The sequence below is a fragment of the Botryllus schlosseri genome, chromosome 4 (genome assembly GCF_051294905.1).
Source record: "Botryllus schlosseri isolate E-star chromosome 4, Bs_hap1, whole genome shotgun sequence".
In the NCBI taxonomy this organism is placed as follows: domain Eukaryota; kingdom Metazoa; phylum Chordata; class Ascidiacea; order Stolidobranchia; family Styelidae; genus Botryllus; species Botryllus schlosseri.
In genome coordinates, this window is record NC_137239.1 from 17,722,778 (window position 1) to 17,741,587 (window position 18,810).

Below are 18,810 nucleotides of genomic sequence, written 5' to 3' on the forward strand. Positions count from 1 at the left end.
GTATGAACTGGGGTAATCAAATGATATGATAATCCCATAAAATCAATATCTTCCGATGCTTTGCCAACAATTTCGACGAGGACTTGCAAGGTGAGATAAGCATACGCCTTAACGGTCTATAGGACAGAAGTTGAAGTTGAAATGCAAATATATTCAACCAAAGATGTTATAATGACGTGAAAAATGGTAACCTGTACCTATGGAAATGGGTCACAGTGCAGAACCTATACCAAGGTTCGTTTGTGAACGTGAACCTCTAAATTTCCGATGTTCAAACACAGAACGCCAACGTGAACCTCACGTTCACACCATCCATATCAAGAAAATCATTTGCAGAAAATGAAATTTCCAAAGTGACCTGTCCGTTACTCGCAATATTTTCCATCCATTGTTGGCTACACCGCTACGATACTTCTTGCAATGCTTCACCGGACAATGAATAGCTAGACGTTTTTTTATTACCGTTGTAACAAGCTAAAACCGTATACTCATTGATTGGGAACGGTCAACTAACCACGTTGACTTAGCGTATCGTAAGCACTGATCAGTGATCACGATGAAACGGCATCTACCAAATATTTTTATCTCCATATATAGTTTCTGAAGTCAGGGAAGGCAGGAATAATAAATATCATATATATATATATGTGTATTAGATAAGCCGTAGTCGAGTAGTGAGGGGATGACTCATGCTAGAAAAGGCAACTTTGAAGTAGAATGCAGCGGCGATATTTCTTTACCAATAATTGCGATTCTAAGAACACCGTGTTTAAAAACCGGTGACTTCAACAATGCACTTATGTACAGTGGTACACTCATACAGTGTACTGTGTACTAGCGAACAACTCTGCTGTACATTCATGAACATTGAATCAGCATCTGCAATAGCAGGCAACGTTGTTTATATTCGATTTCTTTTATTGTTAGAGGATAGATATTAGCACACGGTTAAGATACTACCGCGGGATGCATAATATTAACAATTACAAGTCTTTCACTTCTGTGGATATAGTTCTGTTTACAAGTAAGGAAAACTATATTTTCGAAAAGCATACATTAATGCTATTTTATTCACCGTGCGGACTAATGATTTCATTAAAATGAATGAGAGCTGTGGCTTGGATTGAAATATTTTACTTGATAGGCTGCATTCATACGGTGTTCTTTTACAGCTGCATAATACGAAATATATCGAGGGGTGGTAAAAAACGGACGGTTTACAATTTTCACAATTAATTATTTTTACAACTAGTTGACAAAATTTATTTGTTCGCTCCGTCTCACGAACTTCATGCAACGAAGCTCCTTTCTGTAGATTTGAAATGATAAATTTTGAATTGGAACGATTCCCTTTCAGTTGTTTTGGCGTCTCCAGCTTTCATCGGCGTGTTCTTCGCGTACAGAGACCGCAATGTCTATACCACAAAGAACTACTTTTTCGGCGGGAAGAACATGCACCCGGTGAGAGTGATAATAATAATTGGCCCCTATTAGTTACACAGGTAGGCCTGTATAGTGTATATGCTTTGGAGCAGGGGCGGGCAACTTCTCCAGTCGGCGCGCCAGACATAGTAAAATTAGGTACTTGGCCGGCCGGATTGCTGAATCGATACATTATTCGCCCATTTATCCACATATACAAGGAATAAATCGTATTTAATGAATGTATTTTAACGACAGCAATGTCATTTCAAAGCCATTTCTCGCCGATTATGGCGATAACAATGTGGATTTGAGAACAGCATTGTCATGCAGCCGCCGCCATGTCTGCTTCTCTCTGATCAATTAACACACGGTGCAATCCATCATAATTAAGATTTACAGGCGTTCGATAAGGCCGGTACCCCGAATTTACCAATACATCAATTCAATAGGGTTGAGTACATGGTAAACGCCGATAATGCAAGCCTTCTCGCTATCACGAACTTTCGCGTACGCTCTACTCTCGCACGCTGCGCACACCGTATGTAATAACATACAGTCGCTAAAATTTGCCGTTAAAGCAAGTAGTGGAAAATCTCGGCACACTGGGGCCGCGGGCCAGATCATCATGTAAGACGGGAAACTGTCCGCGGGCCGTATGTTGCCCGCCCCTGCTTTGGAGGGTGTTATTGAAAAAACGGATTTCGATCGAATGATACGGAATCTGGAAACAGTTGTGATCAATCGACCAATTTACGCTTCCAACAACGATATGCTGAGCAACCACATCTTGCAGACAACGTGATAAGTCTATAGCATTACACAGAAATGGCCGTACTTCGCTATCCGCTTGTTTCTTTCACCAGGTCGCTGTTGGAATCTCGACCGCGGTAACCAGCATCTCCGCATTGACAATGATTGGTTACCCAGTGGAGGTATACATCGTCGGCACCGTGTTCTTTTGGGCTCCGCTGGCGATTACGACGGCCGCTATGATTGCCTACATATACTACGTACCGTTCTACAGTAAACTGCAAATGGGCACGGTTTATCACGTGAGTCGCGATTTCTGTTCTGTTTTATTAGAAGCGACCACCGATTGGCGTAAATCACTCTTGAATGGTGGTGATCGTGGGGTGCGATTTGCGAAGGACCAAAGGTAATTGATTACGCTGGGAATACGTGTTGGGGTCGTCTGGTCAATCAGTGTTGACAGTAGGGTTGCAGTTTAAACAAATGGTGTACAAACGTATACGATATGGAATGGTTGGAACCCTCGAAATCGTCGTCTGTTTAATAGTTACAGCAAGTAGATGCAGATCGTCGGTACGGAATGGACGATCTGATGATGATGACCGCCGACCGTTAAAATGCTGCGTAAAGATGTAGTCCTCGTTAAAGATATTTTTGGTCCGTTTATGACAAGCTCAGAAGCCTTTTTCGCCAAAGGAGGCATTTTACGCTATCTTTTCAATTGCCAATGTCTCCAATTCAATTTCCACTCTGACATCGCAATTAATGGTTCGAGGCGTCGTGGCTAAGAACACAAAAAAGATAATAATACATGTTTTAAACAAGGGCCATGTTTTAAACATGTTGGTTTAAAATTGATTTTTGTTTTAAATGCAACCCTAGCTGACAGTATATAATCACACATCGGGGACAGAGCGCCCAACCGAACGAAATATAAATATATTTTACATCTAAATTCATCGTAAAACCCGTAATTTATGAAACTGTATGGAAAATCCTCGACTGCGGACTGGGCTCGAGTCTGGTACGAGTACGACTCGCTCGACTATGTACATTTGCATGTATACCTGCGTCCTTTAAGCGGAGTAAGTAGAGGAACTACTCAGAACGTTCCAAATATATTGATCGTCTCTATGGCCCGCAAGCGACAAATTTAAACCAACATACCAAAAATGATCTCGATGTGCAGTGTACACAACGATTTGTGGTGAAAAGTTACGATCAACTTTCTTAAATACTTCTAACTATCTTATCCGCGTAAGTGGTACCTTAAAAAAGTCTAGAAATGGTTCGTGCTACAAGTCGGCAGCTACGAAATCACCATAAAGAATATCGGCCAGGTGTAAATGACCATTGTAGTCGAAAAGCACCATGATTTCCACACACAACAGCTACTAACAGACGTAGCTATTCATTACGTGAAATAACTACGATTTCGCAGACTAAAATATGATGATCCAATCCTTTTCACTGTGTTCCGCACCTGCGACCTACACGTTAATTTCTTTACTTTTCATGCGAGTGTCAGCATCAATATCGCAAATCTGTTATCTCTACTGCTCGTCTTCGTAAAATTCAAGTATCTGCGAACAACAAATATAGAATTACATTCCGAGCCTGGAATTTTACTCCGACACGCGGTAATACCAATGCTCCTATTTTGCAGTACCTGGAAAGGCGTTTCAATGTTGCTGTGAAGCGAATTGTGGCGTTGATGGTCTTAATAAGCGAGGTAAATAATCTATTTTCACAAACCTTTTCCTTCGTATGCATGATTTGCAAAATATCTGGTTGTACAGTAAGATGGCAGAGCAATATATGTCGCATCATAAGGTCAGTGAAGATACGTCGACAACTATGCATCGTACTATATTCCGGGCTGATGTTGTTTCTGTGACCCACTTCGTAGCGATTGAAACGCCGCAAGAACACTTCAATTCGTTGCATCGTCTGCTTTCAGTCGATTGCCATCCCATATCATGAAATGTAATGTGTACTTGTGTAGTAGCGCGTGATTGGCATGGAAGACTACACGTTATCATACGTTTTGTGAGTGACCAGACACAAGGGCGTATCCTGGTACAATGGCAATGAATTCATGAAACATGACCAACTTATTGTTTAGGGCAACATCCAATTAAATTGTAGGACATCTTGCCTGCGCCACGCAGGTGATTCCACCCTTGTGTGTATTGTAAATGTTCGATGCCAGTACATACAGTCATAACTCCACGCAAGTCGAAGATATATGAAAATCTGAATTGTTTTCAGATATTCTACATGGGCACGATCATTTATCTACCAGCTGTTGCGTTGAACGCCGTTGCACCCATCGAAATAAGCTGGAGCGTTGTCATGATCGGTGGGATATGCACGTTCTATACAGTACTGGTAAGGATTCATTATTCAGCGACGTCTAGGTCAATTTCAAGATTGTTCCATGTTTTGAAGGGAGGCATGACCGCAGTGGTGTGGACTGATGTTGTGCAATCAGTGTTTATGCTATTCGCATCGATTTTGCTCTTTATCTTCGGCACGAACTCTGTGGGAGGTATCAGCGAGATGTCAACGAGGCTGGAAATGGGCCGTCGAGATACATTCAGCAAGTAATAATTTTATGTGCACACTGCACATGGACAATGATATTTAGAAATATATCAAATTAAACTGAGATGTAGTGAAGTGAATATCTTCACATATAGAACACCTTGGAGACGTAGACAACGAACCCGTGAAGTCTTTACTCGATTTAGTCGTGCGTTCTGCCTATGCACTATACCGCCAACGCCCAAACATCTGATGTATATAGAACGTGAATGTTTTCTGCTGAGTGTTAAGAACATGAAAATAGACAACTATGGTGAACATTTGCTTTTGCCGGCCTCAACGAAACCCTACAACTGCTGTAGAAAGGTTAACTGTGACACTTGGTAGAAATTTCTTTCACCCATAGTTGTAATGAACTAGGGCTGGGCAAAATTTAGTACCTGAGTGATTCGATTCTGAATAACGTTTTATGGTTCGAGTCGAGTATTCGAGTATCACTCATTATGACGTCATATCAGAGTGTAATATGTAGGCCTACTTTTCATGCCACCACAAAAAATATAACGCCTGTTATTTATCAAATTAAAGATACATTGGTATTTTTCGACCCTGCCGATTTCATTGCACTTTGTGACAATTTGTGGGATGATCATGACTTTGGGATGGTGTTATTTCCAGTATCGTTCGAGTACTCGAATCATTGTGCCCAGCCCTAAATGTAACAAAATACAATGTAGCCCGATGTGTAAATATATCAGAAGGGGTCAGTAACGAAGTACTTCTACTTTTATCTAGTACTCCAGTAGGTTTACCTACCTGTACTACATACTCAGGCGGTTATGTTTTAGCTCATTTCCACTTACACCTTTACCCAAACTATACTTCTTTTTTGCACTTTGGTAAAGTATACTTTTGGGTTATGCTTGCACCACCGTTTTGGGTGAAATTGCCATAACAACTGGGCGAAAGAGCCCCTGTGTCACGGTAGCTGAATTTATCATCGAAAATTGCGCTGATTTGTACTGGATCATTGAAAATTTTATACATCAGTCGCGAAGATGCAATTTGTCAAGTGGACCCCTTCCGATTAATGCGACGATCGACCAAATCTACGTTTTGAAACCAATTATACTTGAGTATTTTAAGATCTTCATTTTCTACTTCCATTAAAAGTAGTTTTGACAAATCTTTTAATTTTCTACTTCTTCTTGTAACTGAGTAGACAATGATGGCTTACTCCAACTTCTAGTTGAGTAGGAACTCTGACAACTTTTATTATCTCTGGCAAATGTGCATTCTATGTAAAAGCGTAGGCCTACATATTATTCGGGTCCATAAGTTACACCTGGCCATGTGCCCGTCGCCAAAATATAGTCAGACAACTGTTGTGACTTCTGTTACTTCATGGCCCAGATGCCAGATCTACTGAAGGTAGAATATGTCGCGAATATCTGGACACCCGATATTGTTTCTAGGTTCGACGATTTTCACATTTCCTCTCGCATGCATCCGGTCGCTCTGTTTGTCGGGGAATTCTTCGTATTCACTCATTACTTGGGATTCTCGCAGCCGATTTATCAGCGAATTCTCTCGTGCAAAGACACCAGGAGATCCCAGCAGTAAGATTGCGGACCTTTCTGCACGTAACAGAATCGTTATGTAATCTGATTAGACGTCAATCGAATAGGAGTATGCGAGTGAGTTTTTGGAAGTAGGCATATATTCCCACGGAATAGTGTCTGAATGGATTTTAATCCGATAAAATCGATAATAGCTTATAATAGGTTTACCATACGTCCTCTTTTGAGAGGATTTGTCCTCTTTTTTGTCTTTTTCGAAAGTGTCCCCGGAGGACGTCTCTTTTTCTGAGAATCTATGTTAAATATGTTTTAAAATTCGACTGAGATATAGTACTCGAGTAACCTTCCGATGGGTAGGCTATTTTGGGAGTTGAGCCGGAAAGTTGACTTTTTTTTAGTCAATCAACGCAGAATTCGAGAAAAGTGTATTTTCAGGAGTCGAGTCGGGAAGTTTCAATATACAAAACGCGCAGAACAAATCTACGCGTGTTAGTGGAAATAACGTATCTGCAAAGTCGGTTGAGCAACGATCAAGTCTATCCATCCACAGCATTATCACAGGGTACAGTGAAGTAGATACGGTCGAAAAATGTAAAATAATCTTAGAGTGCTGTAGACCTGGATTCATATTCATTGTGGTCGCATAGAAAGTTAGCATTTGAAATTTCCACATCATCGATACAGATGTGACGTTACAATAAGTGATACTCGAATGTTCGTCTAAATTAGAATGGAAGCCTACACTCTTAGTGAAAAAAGTGTGAATTCACGCCCTAAAGGCCGAAAAGGTTGGTACACGAACTTCCCCCTGCATGCAAAATTTGGATTGAAATGTACTCGTACAGATGCCTGATAGTTTGTCTAAGGTCCATCATCTCACTAAAACGTCGTAGGCCTACCGGTGATGGCTAGACTTATCAATAAAGTTGTATTTCTGACTACGCATAGCAATCGCGAATTGCTGGAGGAAAATCGCACGAAGCTTGAAAATGTGGTATTGAATAAACTTTTTCTCTATAATATGCATGTGCAAAGTAAGTATACGACTACATTTTAGTGTTTTGACCTTCTGGTAGCCAGTGTTGGGATGACTCGAGTCATGACTTGACTCGAGTCAGACTCGAGTCACCTTTTTCGCATGACTTGACTTGACTCGAGTCACTTTGCTAAAATGACTTGACTTGACTTGACTCGTCGTATCAGAAATGTGGATTGACTCGTGACTCGGAGCAAAATTCTCGAGTCAATTTCAAGTCATCAAGTAATCGTTGTTGATAAATATCACTGTATCTTGCATATCTTCGGATTGTTTGCGAAACGCTGGTGTAACCCGTGAGAGCGACCAATCATTCAATGATCGTGGGTTTTACTGAGCCTCCATTGTTAACTCACAGAAAATTGACCGCTAACGAAGTGATCGAAGCTTACAGCTTACGTTGTCGTAAACTAGAATAGTAAAGTAATTGAATAGCAAAATGTATATTTCTGTTCTCTGTTCCTACCTTAACCAAACCTCTTATTTCATTGAAATGGAATTCGAATAAAGTATATATAGTACTCAACCATTGGCGCAGGCTCGAAATATATTATATAAATTTGTAAATGTATTGCATCTTATCAATTCGTTTCTCTCTCCATTCTCTGTTTCGGCTGGTAATTATAAACTGAGGCTATGCAATTCGCAGTTTTACGTATATGTGAGCGATACAATGCCTTCTTGCGTGGATAATTAACTCTATATTGGTTCATCTGTTCAAAATCAATGACCACGCAATCGGCAGCTCAGACAGCTAGCAAAATGCAATGACGTAACCATGCCTCATACTTCGAAAAGGCAACTTGACTTGAATTGTGACTTGACTCGTGACTTGACTTGACTTGACTCGACTTGACTCGAGTCACCTCCAAAAATCGAGTGACTTGACTTGACTCGAGTCACCTTCGAAAATCAATTGACTTGACTTGACTCGAGTCAAAATGTGCAATGACTCGAAATGACTCGTGACTCGAAGGTAGTGACTTGATCCCAACACTGCTGGTAGCTTCTAACGTATCAGGATATAGCTAAATTGCAGACCAATCTCGGCGGGTCGCACGTTGCCCAGTATGCCCTGCCCATGCCCAACCATGTACTACAAAGTTGATAAGTTGTACGCCATTTGTAATCATACGGTTCGAGTCATAACTCTGACATGAAATAAAATCATTGGGGTTGCCAGCTCAACACTAGATCAAGTTTGGTGGGAATCTATAGTTCTTTTGTAAGTGGAATTTGTCGATTGCCGAAGCTAGCACATTTGTCGTACCGTAATAGTTATTAGGTTTCTAATAAAAGGACAGAGAATATTTGCTATTTTAGACTTTTTGTGGCCGCAAAGTCCTATAAGTTTCCCGATGTAGATATACGCGACCTTGAAGTACGGTAGAAACAGTATATTGCTTGAAGTTCCAATTGATCGAATTTCCTTATATCAAAATTATAATACGACACAGCAGTAGCACGAATAAGATATTGTCCCAACAAGATCGGTAGATACAGTGGGGGAACGTCCATTGGGCCAATTAGTATTGACAAACTGCTGTACCCTATTACAGCTATATCCAGAATATTCCCTTAGACCAGACCAGGAATAGTCGTCAAGCATACGCCATCTAGCGATTACAAGTATTTTCCAGTTCTACTGTGAAGTGTGAATAAAGAAGATAATAAATAATATACCATGAGTTATCTATAATAATCTCTATGTGGACAATGCTTGGGTAAATGCGTTGAAAATTTTCTCAAACTATTGCTTAAGCGTTGTTGTTGTTGTTGTTGTTGTTTGTGGTATTCATGGTGTTTGTCGACTACAATGGTCATTTACACCAGGCCGATATTCCTTATTTTGATTCCACATCTGCCGACTTTTATAGCATGGCCCACTTCGAGGCTGATTAAGACACCACTTACGCGGATGATATGGCGAGGAGGAGCCTAGATAAACCTCCAACACTTAGGTAGGAATTCTGGAGTCGACCTCGGCCGGACTCACTCGAATCTACAATCCATGGGTGCTGCAGCTGTGGATTATTCCACCACACTATCTCGTCACCTTGCTTAGCGTTAACCGATGCATTAAACAAGCTAGCGATAAATGCTTCCGATTTTGCTTCCAGGTCGATCATTTCGTATGTTCTCCCGGCTCTGATGATCATCTCAGTATCGATAAGCAATGGTCTTCTTCTATACGCCTACTTCCAGGATTGCGATCCTGTGTTGAACGGCACTCTCGCAAGAAGGGATCAAATGATTCCTTTCATGGCTGTTATGGAGTTCAAGAATATCCCGGGATTGATCGGGATTTTCGTGGCCGCTGTATTCAGCGGTACGCTGAGGTACGCAAAGTCGTTAGTTGCCGGAAATGCAAGATAAGCGCTACCGAAGTTAATGAGTTGGTTTCCCTTTCCAAATTTCCGGAATCGAACCAATTTATATAGAGATATATTTCAAACAAATCAGTATACTTTACGACATCACAAGGTTCATCTTGGTTTTGTGTCCAATTGCATTTCTTGCTGTCATTGAGATGTAACTAGCGATAGAGAGTTGAAAATCAACGGACTTCGATCTATAAAATAAAAAGAGCACTGTACGATATAATCCTGTGTAATAAAAATGTGCGGCACTGTAGAACCTACTAAGGTTCTTCTCCGAACGCGACCATCCGAACTTTCAGGGTTCGCACCATCCCTATATCACGGCGCAAGGATTTACCTTTCACATGGACCCATGATTTGGTCTATATACTGTGATTATATACAATTATAATGTACTCATTTTTGGTCCATACTCTCGCTGCTTAATAAATTCCAGCACGGATTTGTATAAGCGACAGGTTCTCATGGTCAGATATATTATAGATATCGATCATCCCTGAGGCCCATATATTAAGATCTAGCAAATTAATAATACCAAACTCTTCATTTTACTTGTAGTACAATATCATCGGGTCTCAACGGTTACTCGGCAGTTATTGTGGAAGATTTCTGCCCGCTCTGCTTCAAGGAAATGTCTGAAAAATTCAAAGTGCGGGTCGGGAAATGTTGCTGTAAGCAAGAACACATTAAAAGACTATATAATGCAAGTAGTATTTACGCTTTTCGGTCTTATATTCAGCATTGCTACTGGGCTGCTGCGTGATATCGACGGCTTACTTGATATCGCTGGCGAGTCAGAATGCGTTCAAGCTCATTCGCTGTTTTGTCGGGTCCATCAACGGCTGCGTGCTCGGGATTTATCTCCTCGGTATCTTCTTGCCATGGACTAATTCAGCGGTGAGCGCGCAGCTAAATGTATTCACGGTTAACGAATAATGTTCGTTTTTAGTTAATGTCTAACGAATGCTGTTGGGATCAATTTGGTAAGACTGTTTGTATACTCCGTGCGAAGTCGTCTACAATAATGATAACTAGAATGGATGCGAAGTAGCCTATTAAGGTGATATATTTCGCTTATGTTGCTCATTTATTATTATTACGTTACTTCTCCCGTGGTTTTCCAAGCGACTAATGGACATTTGGGTGTTTATGACGTCACTGACTTGTATTCCACAGGTTTGTCATAGGATGCTGGTTGAATCAGGCACGTTTATTTTTAGCATTTGAGAAACCAGATGCCAAAATTGTAAAAAATAAAAATCTAGAAATGCCAAAAACAAGAAAATTTTGAGCAATTGGATTTTGAGAATGTTTTTGAACGAATACGTCGACAGGAATTGAAAGCAACGCGTTTCAAGCGAAAAAATCATGTGTCCAAAGCAGGGATTCTGAAACTGGGGTTCGTGAGTGACAGCCCACCCATCGGGGGTGCAACTGTATATGAATATGATGAAATATCTCTTCCGATGCTGCTCGAAAGCCACTTCAGTCTCCAATGATTATGAGGTGCTTAAGATCTTCTGTGCGGTACTGACAACAGTCTTTCCACCAACGGCTACTGCAGAAGCTCATTTACGCAAATTCGTTGGGAGAAAAGTGAATTCAGAAGTAACTTAACTGACCTGAATTTAAAAGCGTTGCCTCGGCGTTAGGCTTCTTTCTGCTTATAGTTTGTTGGCACTGATTCCGAGAGGACATACTTCACATTTTGAGGTTTCGTTTGATAATATTGACCGAAATATAAGTTTTATTCGAGTATGCAACTATCTATTTATCACTATGCCAAAACTACCGAAAATAAAATCTAAAAAATAACAAAAATAAGCTATTTCTGGTATTTTTTGCATATGCCAAAAATAAAAATGCCTGTTGATAATTGAGTTCATCATACATTACTCTGTTATGATACTACTGCTCTGATAGGCCGGATTAAGATGCATTTACGACAAACCCAAGTCGATTGCATGAAATATGAGACTTGTATATAGTGTGAATATCTATATGGATCAAACAGTGCTGCAAATGTAGGCCTATGCCATTCGCATAGGCAGTGGATTCCAGTACGTGAGATCAAACCAGTCAAACCACGAATCAATTTGTCATAACATGCAATAAAATGCAATTATTTCAGGGCGCAGCCGCGGGCGGAGTGTTTGGTTACGTCTTCATGGTATGGATCTTTCTTGGGTCAAACTTTCTCTTGAGAGTACCTAGTCCTGTGGTGCTGCCTCCAGTCAGCAAAGACAAATGCGCTTTGTCTAACACTACAGGTATTACAACCCCGTTCCCAACTCTGGCATCTGTCCCATACGTCGGAGACAGTTTGCCCACCCTTGGGTAAGTATAGGCCGATATATATATATAATACTATAGGGTTCAGTAGCTGTTGTATTGTTGGCCTTTCCGTATCGCAAACCTAAATAAGCTAAAGTAGCGAGATGATATTCACACTGTTAGCGGAAAAAGTGCATATATTACCACTCGAGAAGTGAGTACACCAAAGCGTGAATAGAACCCGCCTCCCTCCAGGTGCATGACATTGTATGCAGCTAGTTTGTACAAGAACGACGATATGTGAGACGTAAATAATTTCAACAATCCCATGATGTGATAATTACACTGTGATGTCGCATATATATACGCTATCGTTGAAGTCTTTTTCAGAGAAGTTGACTATAACTCTACTCGCTGGTGATATGTAGCCGACTCGTTGATTGTAATGTACATTACAAGAGTTATTTGTGTTTAGGTACAGTTTCGACCAACTGATATACAGTGTCAACTTTCACTACTACGTCCTAATCGGTTGCACCTTTACAATGATAGTCGGATTACTTGTATCTTTTGCAGCGGGTTAGTATTGATATTATGCAATATTCTGCTGATTAAATCCACTCGGTCCATGCCTTTGTAAGCCGGATGTAGCGCAAGGTGGGGCACAATGGGCCCAAAATACATTTTTGGCCATGAATATATTTCAAATCCAGAAATATCAATGAACTTTAGCAAAACGACGGATGAACATGAAATACATATATCCCAATATAAATGATTTGAAAATACGGAGAATACGGAGAACCGTATGAAAAACGCACCTTTTTTGTGCCTACGGGGCACAATGGGAAAAGCTGTGAGGGAAATGGGACAGTACTAAAAATTAAAAACCGAAACAGTTAGCAAAAACTGAGAACCGTTGAAGAAAGTATGGACCAGCTGGTGTCCAAGACCGGTCCTAGTTCACATCCCGCACTTTGGAATCGTAATGAAACTTGCATGAAGATCGCTGCCGCGGCTTACCGCATGCCGTGAGTATTAACGTCCTCCATTTCTTGTGCGACACTGCAAGGGATGATTTTAAGAGAGTTTTGGTGACGATCTTGCTTCTACGCACTCTTCTGTTGATTTTATATATTTTGTAAAATCTGTCTTTGGATATCATTGGTACATTGTGCTCCAGCCAAATTGTCTCAATGTGCTCACCCACTTCTTCAGAGCAAAAAAACTAAACTTCCAAATCGCAGTTCTGCGCCTAAAATAGCATACAGGGCGACTTTTAACTGCTCTGACTAAGCTCTGTACCAATTTCAAGCCCAGCAGACGAGATATACCCAGCTAAAACGCGTCCGAAAGGTAGCGACGTAAATTTACGCAGGTTAGCGAAATTAAGAGAATTGTCATTTTTCTCACAAAGACAGCGACACTGGCGAAAACAAACCCGATCACAGGATTAGGCTACGGCTGATATAATACTACCAAATCATTGAACCGATGTATATTCTTCATGTCGGGTTTTAGAAATATTCGCGATGTACCATTGTGCCCCATACCTTCCCCTATATATATTTTTAGGCCTGTAAAAGCAATAAAACTCGAGGCATTCACTACTCCTTGAATGCTAAAGTATCGCAAAAAGACCAGAGGTGGTCAGTAACGAAGTACTTCTACATTTTTGAAGTACTCAAGTAGTTTTCCGCTACTTGGGTACTTACTCAAGTAGATCTAATTTCCCACTACTTCTATTTCTATTTCATAATATTTTGTAATCTACTTACTTACTTTTCGCTATTTTCAGTTTGTCAAGTAGAAGTAGTTTATTCCTTTAATCGGAAAGATAGCTTGAGGAAGTTTGGGGCTGTGTTCACGGAGTATCAACATATAATTTTCATAAAAGTTGAGTAAAGACCAGAATTTTCGTTGCACTTCGCGCAAAGTTACACCAATATGATTTCACAAACGTATCGGTGAATATAATTCATGTATTGGGTTGTGACTTTACGTACATGGTTCCGTTCACACCGCATTGTCACCCATATGAAATATTTCATCACAGTAGATATGGCCCATCATAGCGTCTGAAACTACCGTTTCACAATCTAGCATTTAACCATCATATCGTCATCTAGCAGCCCATGGCGTGTCCTAATCTGGAAAAGGATTAGTGTCGCATACCCATATCAATGCTACCATTTTCATTCCAAGATGTGGACGAATGCTTATGCTGTTGAAAATTTATACCTCTTGGGATGCATCAATATGAATTAAGCTCTGCAATCTGCACCTTTCGCATAGCTCAATCTGCAGCTTTTGACAGCCCATTTTAACGAATTATGATCTTTTTCGCAACTACTTATTTACTTGAGTAGATTTAAATTCAGTCAATTCTACTTCTACTTCAAGTAGTTTTAAGCAGCTTTCAAAAGAAGTACTTCTACTCTTACTTGAGTAGATTTTTGTGTCGCTACTTCTACTTGAATAGCTGTCTTGACTACTTTGACCACCTCTGAAAAAGACACATAACCCTGCTGTTCTTTCCAAAGCCGTCGTATGACATTGGTTATACAATATACACATACAGCTATACACTAATGCAAGCTGATAGTTGCAGACCTTGTCCTCACTTAACTTACCATGCCGATACTTTCAGATAATATATGGCATGGAAGATCCCGATATGATCAAAGTAGCATCGTTGGCAATGAAAGAAATATCAGTAACATCGTAGATTTCTACTCATGTACAAATAGAGGTAGCGATTTCTAAGTGACTAAAATAATAATGCGACTAGTTTTGCCTGAAAACTGGAACTCTTAAGTAGAAATGGAAAGTTACCCGATGGTTCTTAAATGGGGCTCAAACGAACCCCAGGGGTCAGCTGAACCAGTGTACGGGTTTTGGTTAAGGTCAGGACACACACTTGACTCACACGGAAGAAGTCACATTGATTTGCGGTAAACATTCATTATGATGATTTAATTATGTGTGAATTTCATGTTTTCGTACAGTTCATAGTATACCAGTATTCTAGAATAATGAATTACTGATAGATTTTTGTCTTTGAGACTCGGGGAACATTTAGGGTTCGCCGAAACCTTGTAGATTAGCTGAAGGATTTGCTAGGTTAGTAAAGTTTATAAACCACTGACATAACCCCTTGAGTAAGTTGTGCAAGTAAGCCAACTTATAATATTGGTAGAGTACGAAGTAGAAGTACTTCGTTACTGACCACCTCTCGGAAATTCCTCATACCATTTTGCAATACTGATATCAATAACGGCCAAAATAATGTTTATGATCAGGACCTCAAAAGTCGTCTGAAGCGAATCCGAGGCTCTTCATGCCGATTTTTGACAACCCACGGTTGCCGAAAAAGCTGATAGCCTTCTTCCGGTGCGGTGTACGGGAGGAGGACCATGGTCGCAGTCAAGTCGGAGACGAGTTGGTGAAAATACCCCTGAACGGACACGAAGACTAGCCCTAGAACATGTAGTATCAATCTACTCTAACCACATTCGTATACGGATTACTGATCTTGCATTTTTCTTGGTCTCACACGTGGCATTACCTGTAGCGTAATTTTCGGATCGAGTCAATTGATTGCGAGCCACACGTTAGATTGCCTTTTGCGGATGATGTCGCTACACATAGGATATTGACTAGGGAAACATATAGGTTATATCCAAAGGTTTGGTTCTGCAAGCACTATTTATTTGCCACTTGCACATTCCATTTGGCATATTTTTTACCTCACAACTTATTGTTGTCGTTGAATGTTAATGGGGCTATGGGCTTATATTGTTTCCAATTCACGTCAAAGTCTACTCTTGCCTGGACTCTGTGCCAGAGCTTTTCTGGGAGACTTCAGGTCGCCTTCAGCGCTCTCCGCGCATATTTTGACAAACAGGGAGTATGAAGTGAACAGAGCCAAATAGTTGAATTGAAAATAACAATGTATTTGTAGATGATGCAGAGTGCGTTGCGAGATTAATAAAATAGTGACTATACATAATTAAAGTCATTTGGAAATACATCAAGGATTTTAGTTCTAATCCAACTGAGGTAGCATATATAATGAAAGTTATTAATGGCTGAGGCTATATGTGTGCCATGATGGAATATACTGGGAATGCAGGGTGGAGTCTCCTATAATTTTGATACGTTTCTAGTTGCAACTGTCAAGAGACCCACTATATTGCCATTCAACTCATAATTACAAGCATAACCGGGGTGTGAAAATAAGCCCTTTTCACCGCTACAATTAGGACTTATGATGAACTATTCATCTGGTTCACTACGTTTGATAATTTCTGAAATGTTATATGTTATCCTGATTGGGTACAAATCCCACACTCAACTGATTTGTACGTGCGACACGCACCCGGCACACGAAACTTCAGCGTGGTTAAGAAATGGTGAACGTCATACATGCGTCTTTCATTGTGCTTTTCTGATGAAGGACATTACATTTAGAACCCTTTCTGATCGGCCGGCCTACTGACCAAAATTTTACTGCATCTACAAAAAAGACGATAAAATGTCATCATTCGGCTTAAATCGACGCCCAATATATTGCCGTAAAGCTGAAGTAGCCGCCTAGCGGTCTGAGATACTCTTACGGCTCAGACGCCAGAGGGAATAGCGGTGGGCGAGAAAATGTTCTCGATTTCTTGAAAATAAAATACAATTTTGTTCTTGTATATCTCCTGACGTCATACTTAGGCTCTTTCTTGGTATATAACCACCTGATTGCGTTTCGCATGAATCTCTACGTTCCAACGAGACATTACACGCTACTATAGCGCTTCATAGCCCAGCGCTACGATCTTGGAAAGGTAGACATATGATAAGCCGAATCACAAGGCCGCCGCCGATGAGTAATCGATTAAGTATTCGCGTAATCTCGCGGAAGGCAATTCACTTCCAATTCTGCATAACATAGTAACTATTTTATATATCTCCATGCTATTGAAGTGGTATCAACCCCAGTGGCTTGTTATATGTAACTTGCAACTGCATAACGGATTCGTAAGTATACACATATTGGCTTATTCGACAATGCCCAAGTGCCCATATACGCTCGAGAAGTCATTTCATGTGATACATTATTGCTTTATTTCACATCAATTTGAACTGTATTCTACACGGCTAATGCTCCATGTATGATCAACAGTAGTCATAGAAGCCAACAGTAACTTCGTGTGCCTTCTAAACCGATATATAACTGCCTCTATATGATGTTGTTATTACAGGCTGTGGTACCAAAATAGCCTAACTCTCACGGTTATTTGTGTAGTGTTAGGGCTGGTGTCGGCTTTCTTATACAATACTAAACCCCATGATAGGGATATTGATGAATATCCCAGGATAATGGCCAACCATATGTACAATTTGCAATTGCCTGAAGCAATTGTACATCTGTTTGAAGCCGCAACGAGTCGGATGAACTTACGCGGCCATGATTTTCACGTAATAAGGTATTGCTTTCTTTCACGTCGATTTGAAACATCTCTACTTGCTAATCTTCAATATAAGGACTTTCATAGAATAGTATGACCAACAACAAGTCATAGAAGATAACTGTAATTGGTTATATGACGTCTAGAACGGAAGATACAATGGTTTATATTCCAGGCGTTCATTCACGCGAACATCATTACAAATTCACTTTTGCGGGAAACGTTTTTGCGTGTTCAATCTGCATTTCAAGAAGGATATACATTGATATAATAGGTTGTACATGGTCTTATGTATGCGTATTCATAATAACTATCCATATAAATCGATTGTTACAGTTTAGAAAGTAATGCAGGTCGAGCTGTCTTAGAATAAATAACGACTCCTCCGTGTTGTACGATCGCGGGCCAGTATACTGGTCCGCCGGGTGCAAAGGTATGTATGTATGTATGTATGCAGTGGTGGCTTTTGGGGTAGGCGAGGTAGGCGGTCGCCTAGGGCCCCCCCGGGTTGATTTACGCGCTTTCGAGGGCCCCCCCTCCTCGGTTTACGCGCTTTTTCCAACTATTTCTCCGATTTACGCGCTTTTTTTCAAGTATTATCATTTTCTGAATAACCGCGGAATCCTTGTATCCATGAAGATTGAAGAATATGGCATTGTACCGTAAAGACAGGTAGGTCAATCATAAAATCTCATTTTTTATTAATCATTTTACGAATAACCACTAAAATCCATGCGCCAATTTAGAATATGGTACCGTAAGCAGTAGTCGATCATTAAATTTCTGCGCTAGTTGCAAGAGCTCACTTTGATTTGATGATCTCTATCTATTTTGCCATTAGCTAAAGGGCCCCCCCTCCTACATTTACGCAAATGTTATCATTTTGCATATAACTGTGAAAATACATGTACCCATGTAGAATGTAATACCGCACACAGAAGTCAATCATTAAATTACTGCACCTGCTAAAAGCTTACTTTGATTTTATGAGGGGGGGCCCCTTCTTCATTTACGCGATTTTTGGTTATCATTTTACGAATAACCGTAAAAATACATGTACCCATGTAGCATATGGTACCGTAAACAGTAGTCGATCATTGAATTTCTGCATCTGCTTAAAGAGCTTACTTCGATTTTATGAGCCCCCCCCTACATTTATGCGAATTTTAGTTATCATTTTGCGAATAACCGTGAAAATGTATGTACCGATGTAGAATATGGTGCCGTAAACCGTCGATCATTAAATTTCTGCATCTGCTAAAAGAGCCTACTTTGATTTTATGAGCCCCCCCCCCCCACTTACATTTATGCGAATTTTAGTTGTCATTTTACGAGTAACCGTGAAAATATATGTACCC

General features: G+C 40.4%; 1 protein-coding gene across 1 annotated transcript; it reads left to right on the forward strand.

Moving 5' to 3' along the window:
• Window positions 1–731: 731 nt before the first annotated feature.
• Window positions 732–16,454, forward strand: LOC145437204 (sodium-coupled monocarboxylate transporter 2-like). Its single transcript, XM_080314391.1, has 13 exons — window positions 732–1,024; window positions 1,358–1,461; window positions 2,289–2,477; window positions 3,842–3,907; window positions 4,447–4,566; window positions 4,627–4,781; window positions 6,198–6,341; window positions 9,459–9,677; window positions 10,278–10,390; window positions 10,459–10,616; window positions 11,851–12,056; window positions 12,469–12,572; window positions 15,296–16,454. The coding sequence occupies exons 1-13, from the start codon at window positions 967–969 to the stop codon at window positions 15,469–15,471; spliced, it is 1,812 nt and encodes a 603-aa protein (XP_080170517.1). The 5' UTR covers window positions 732–966; the 3' UTR covers window positions 15,472–16,454.
• The last annotated feature ends 2,356 nt before the right edge of the window (window positions 16,455–18,810 follow it).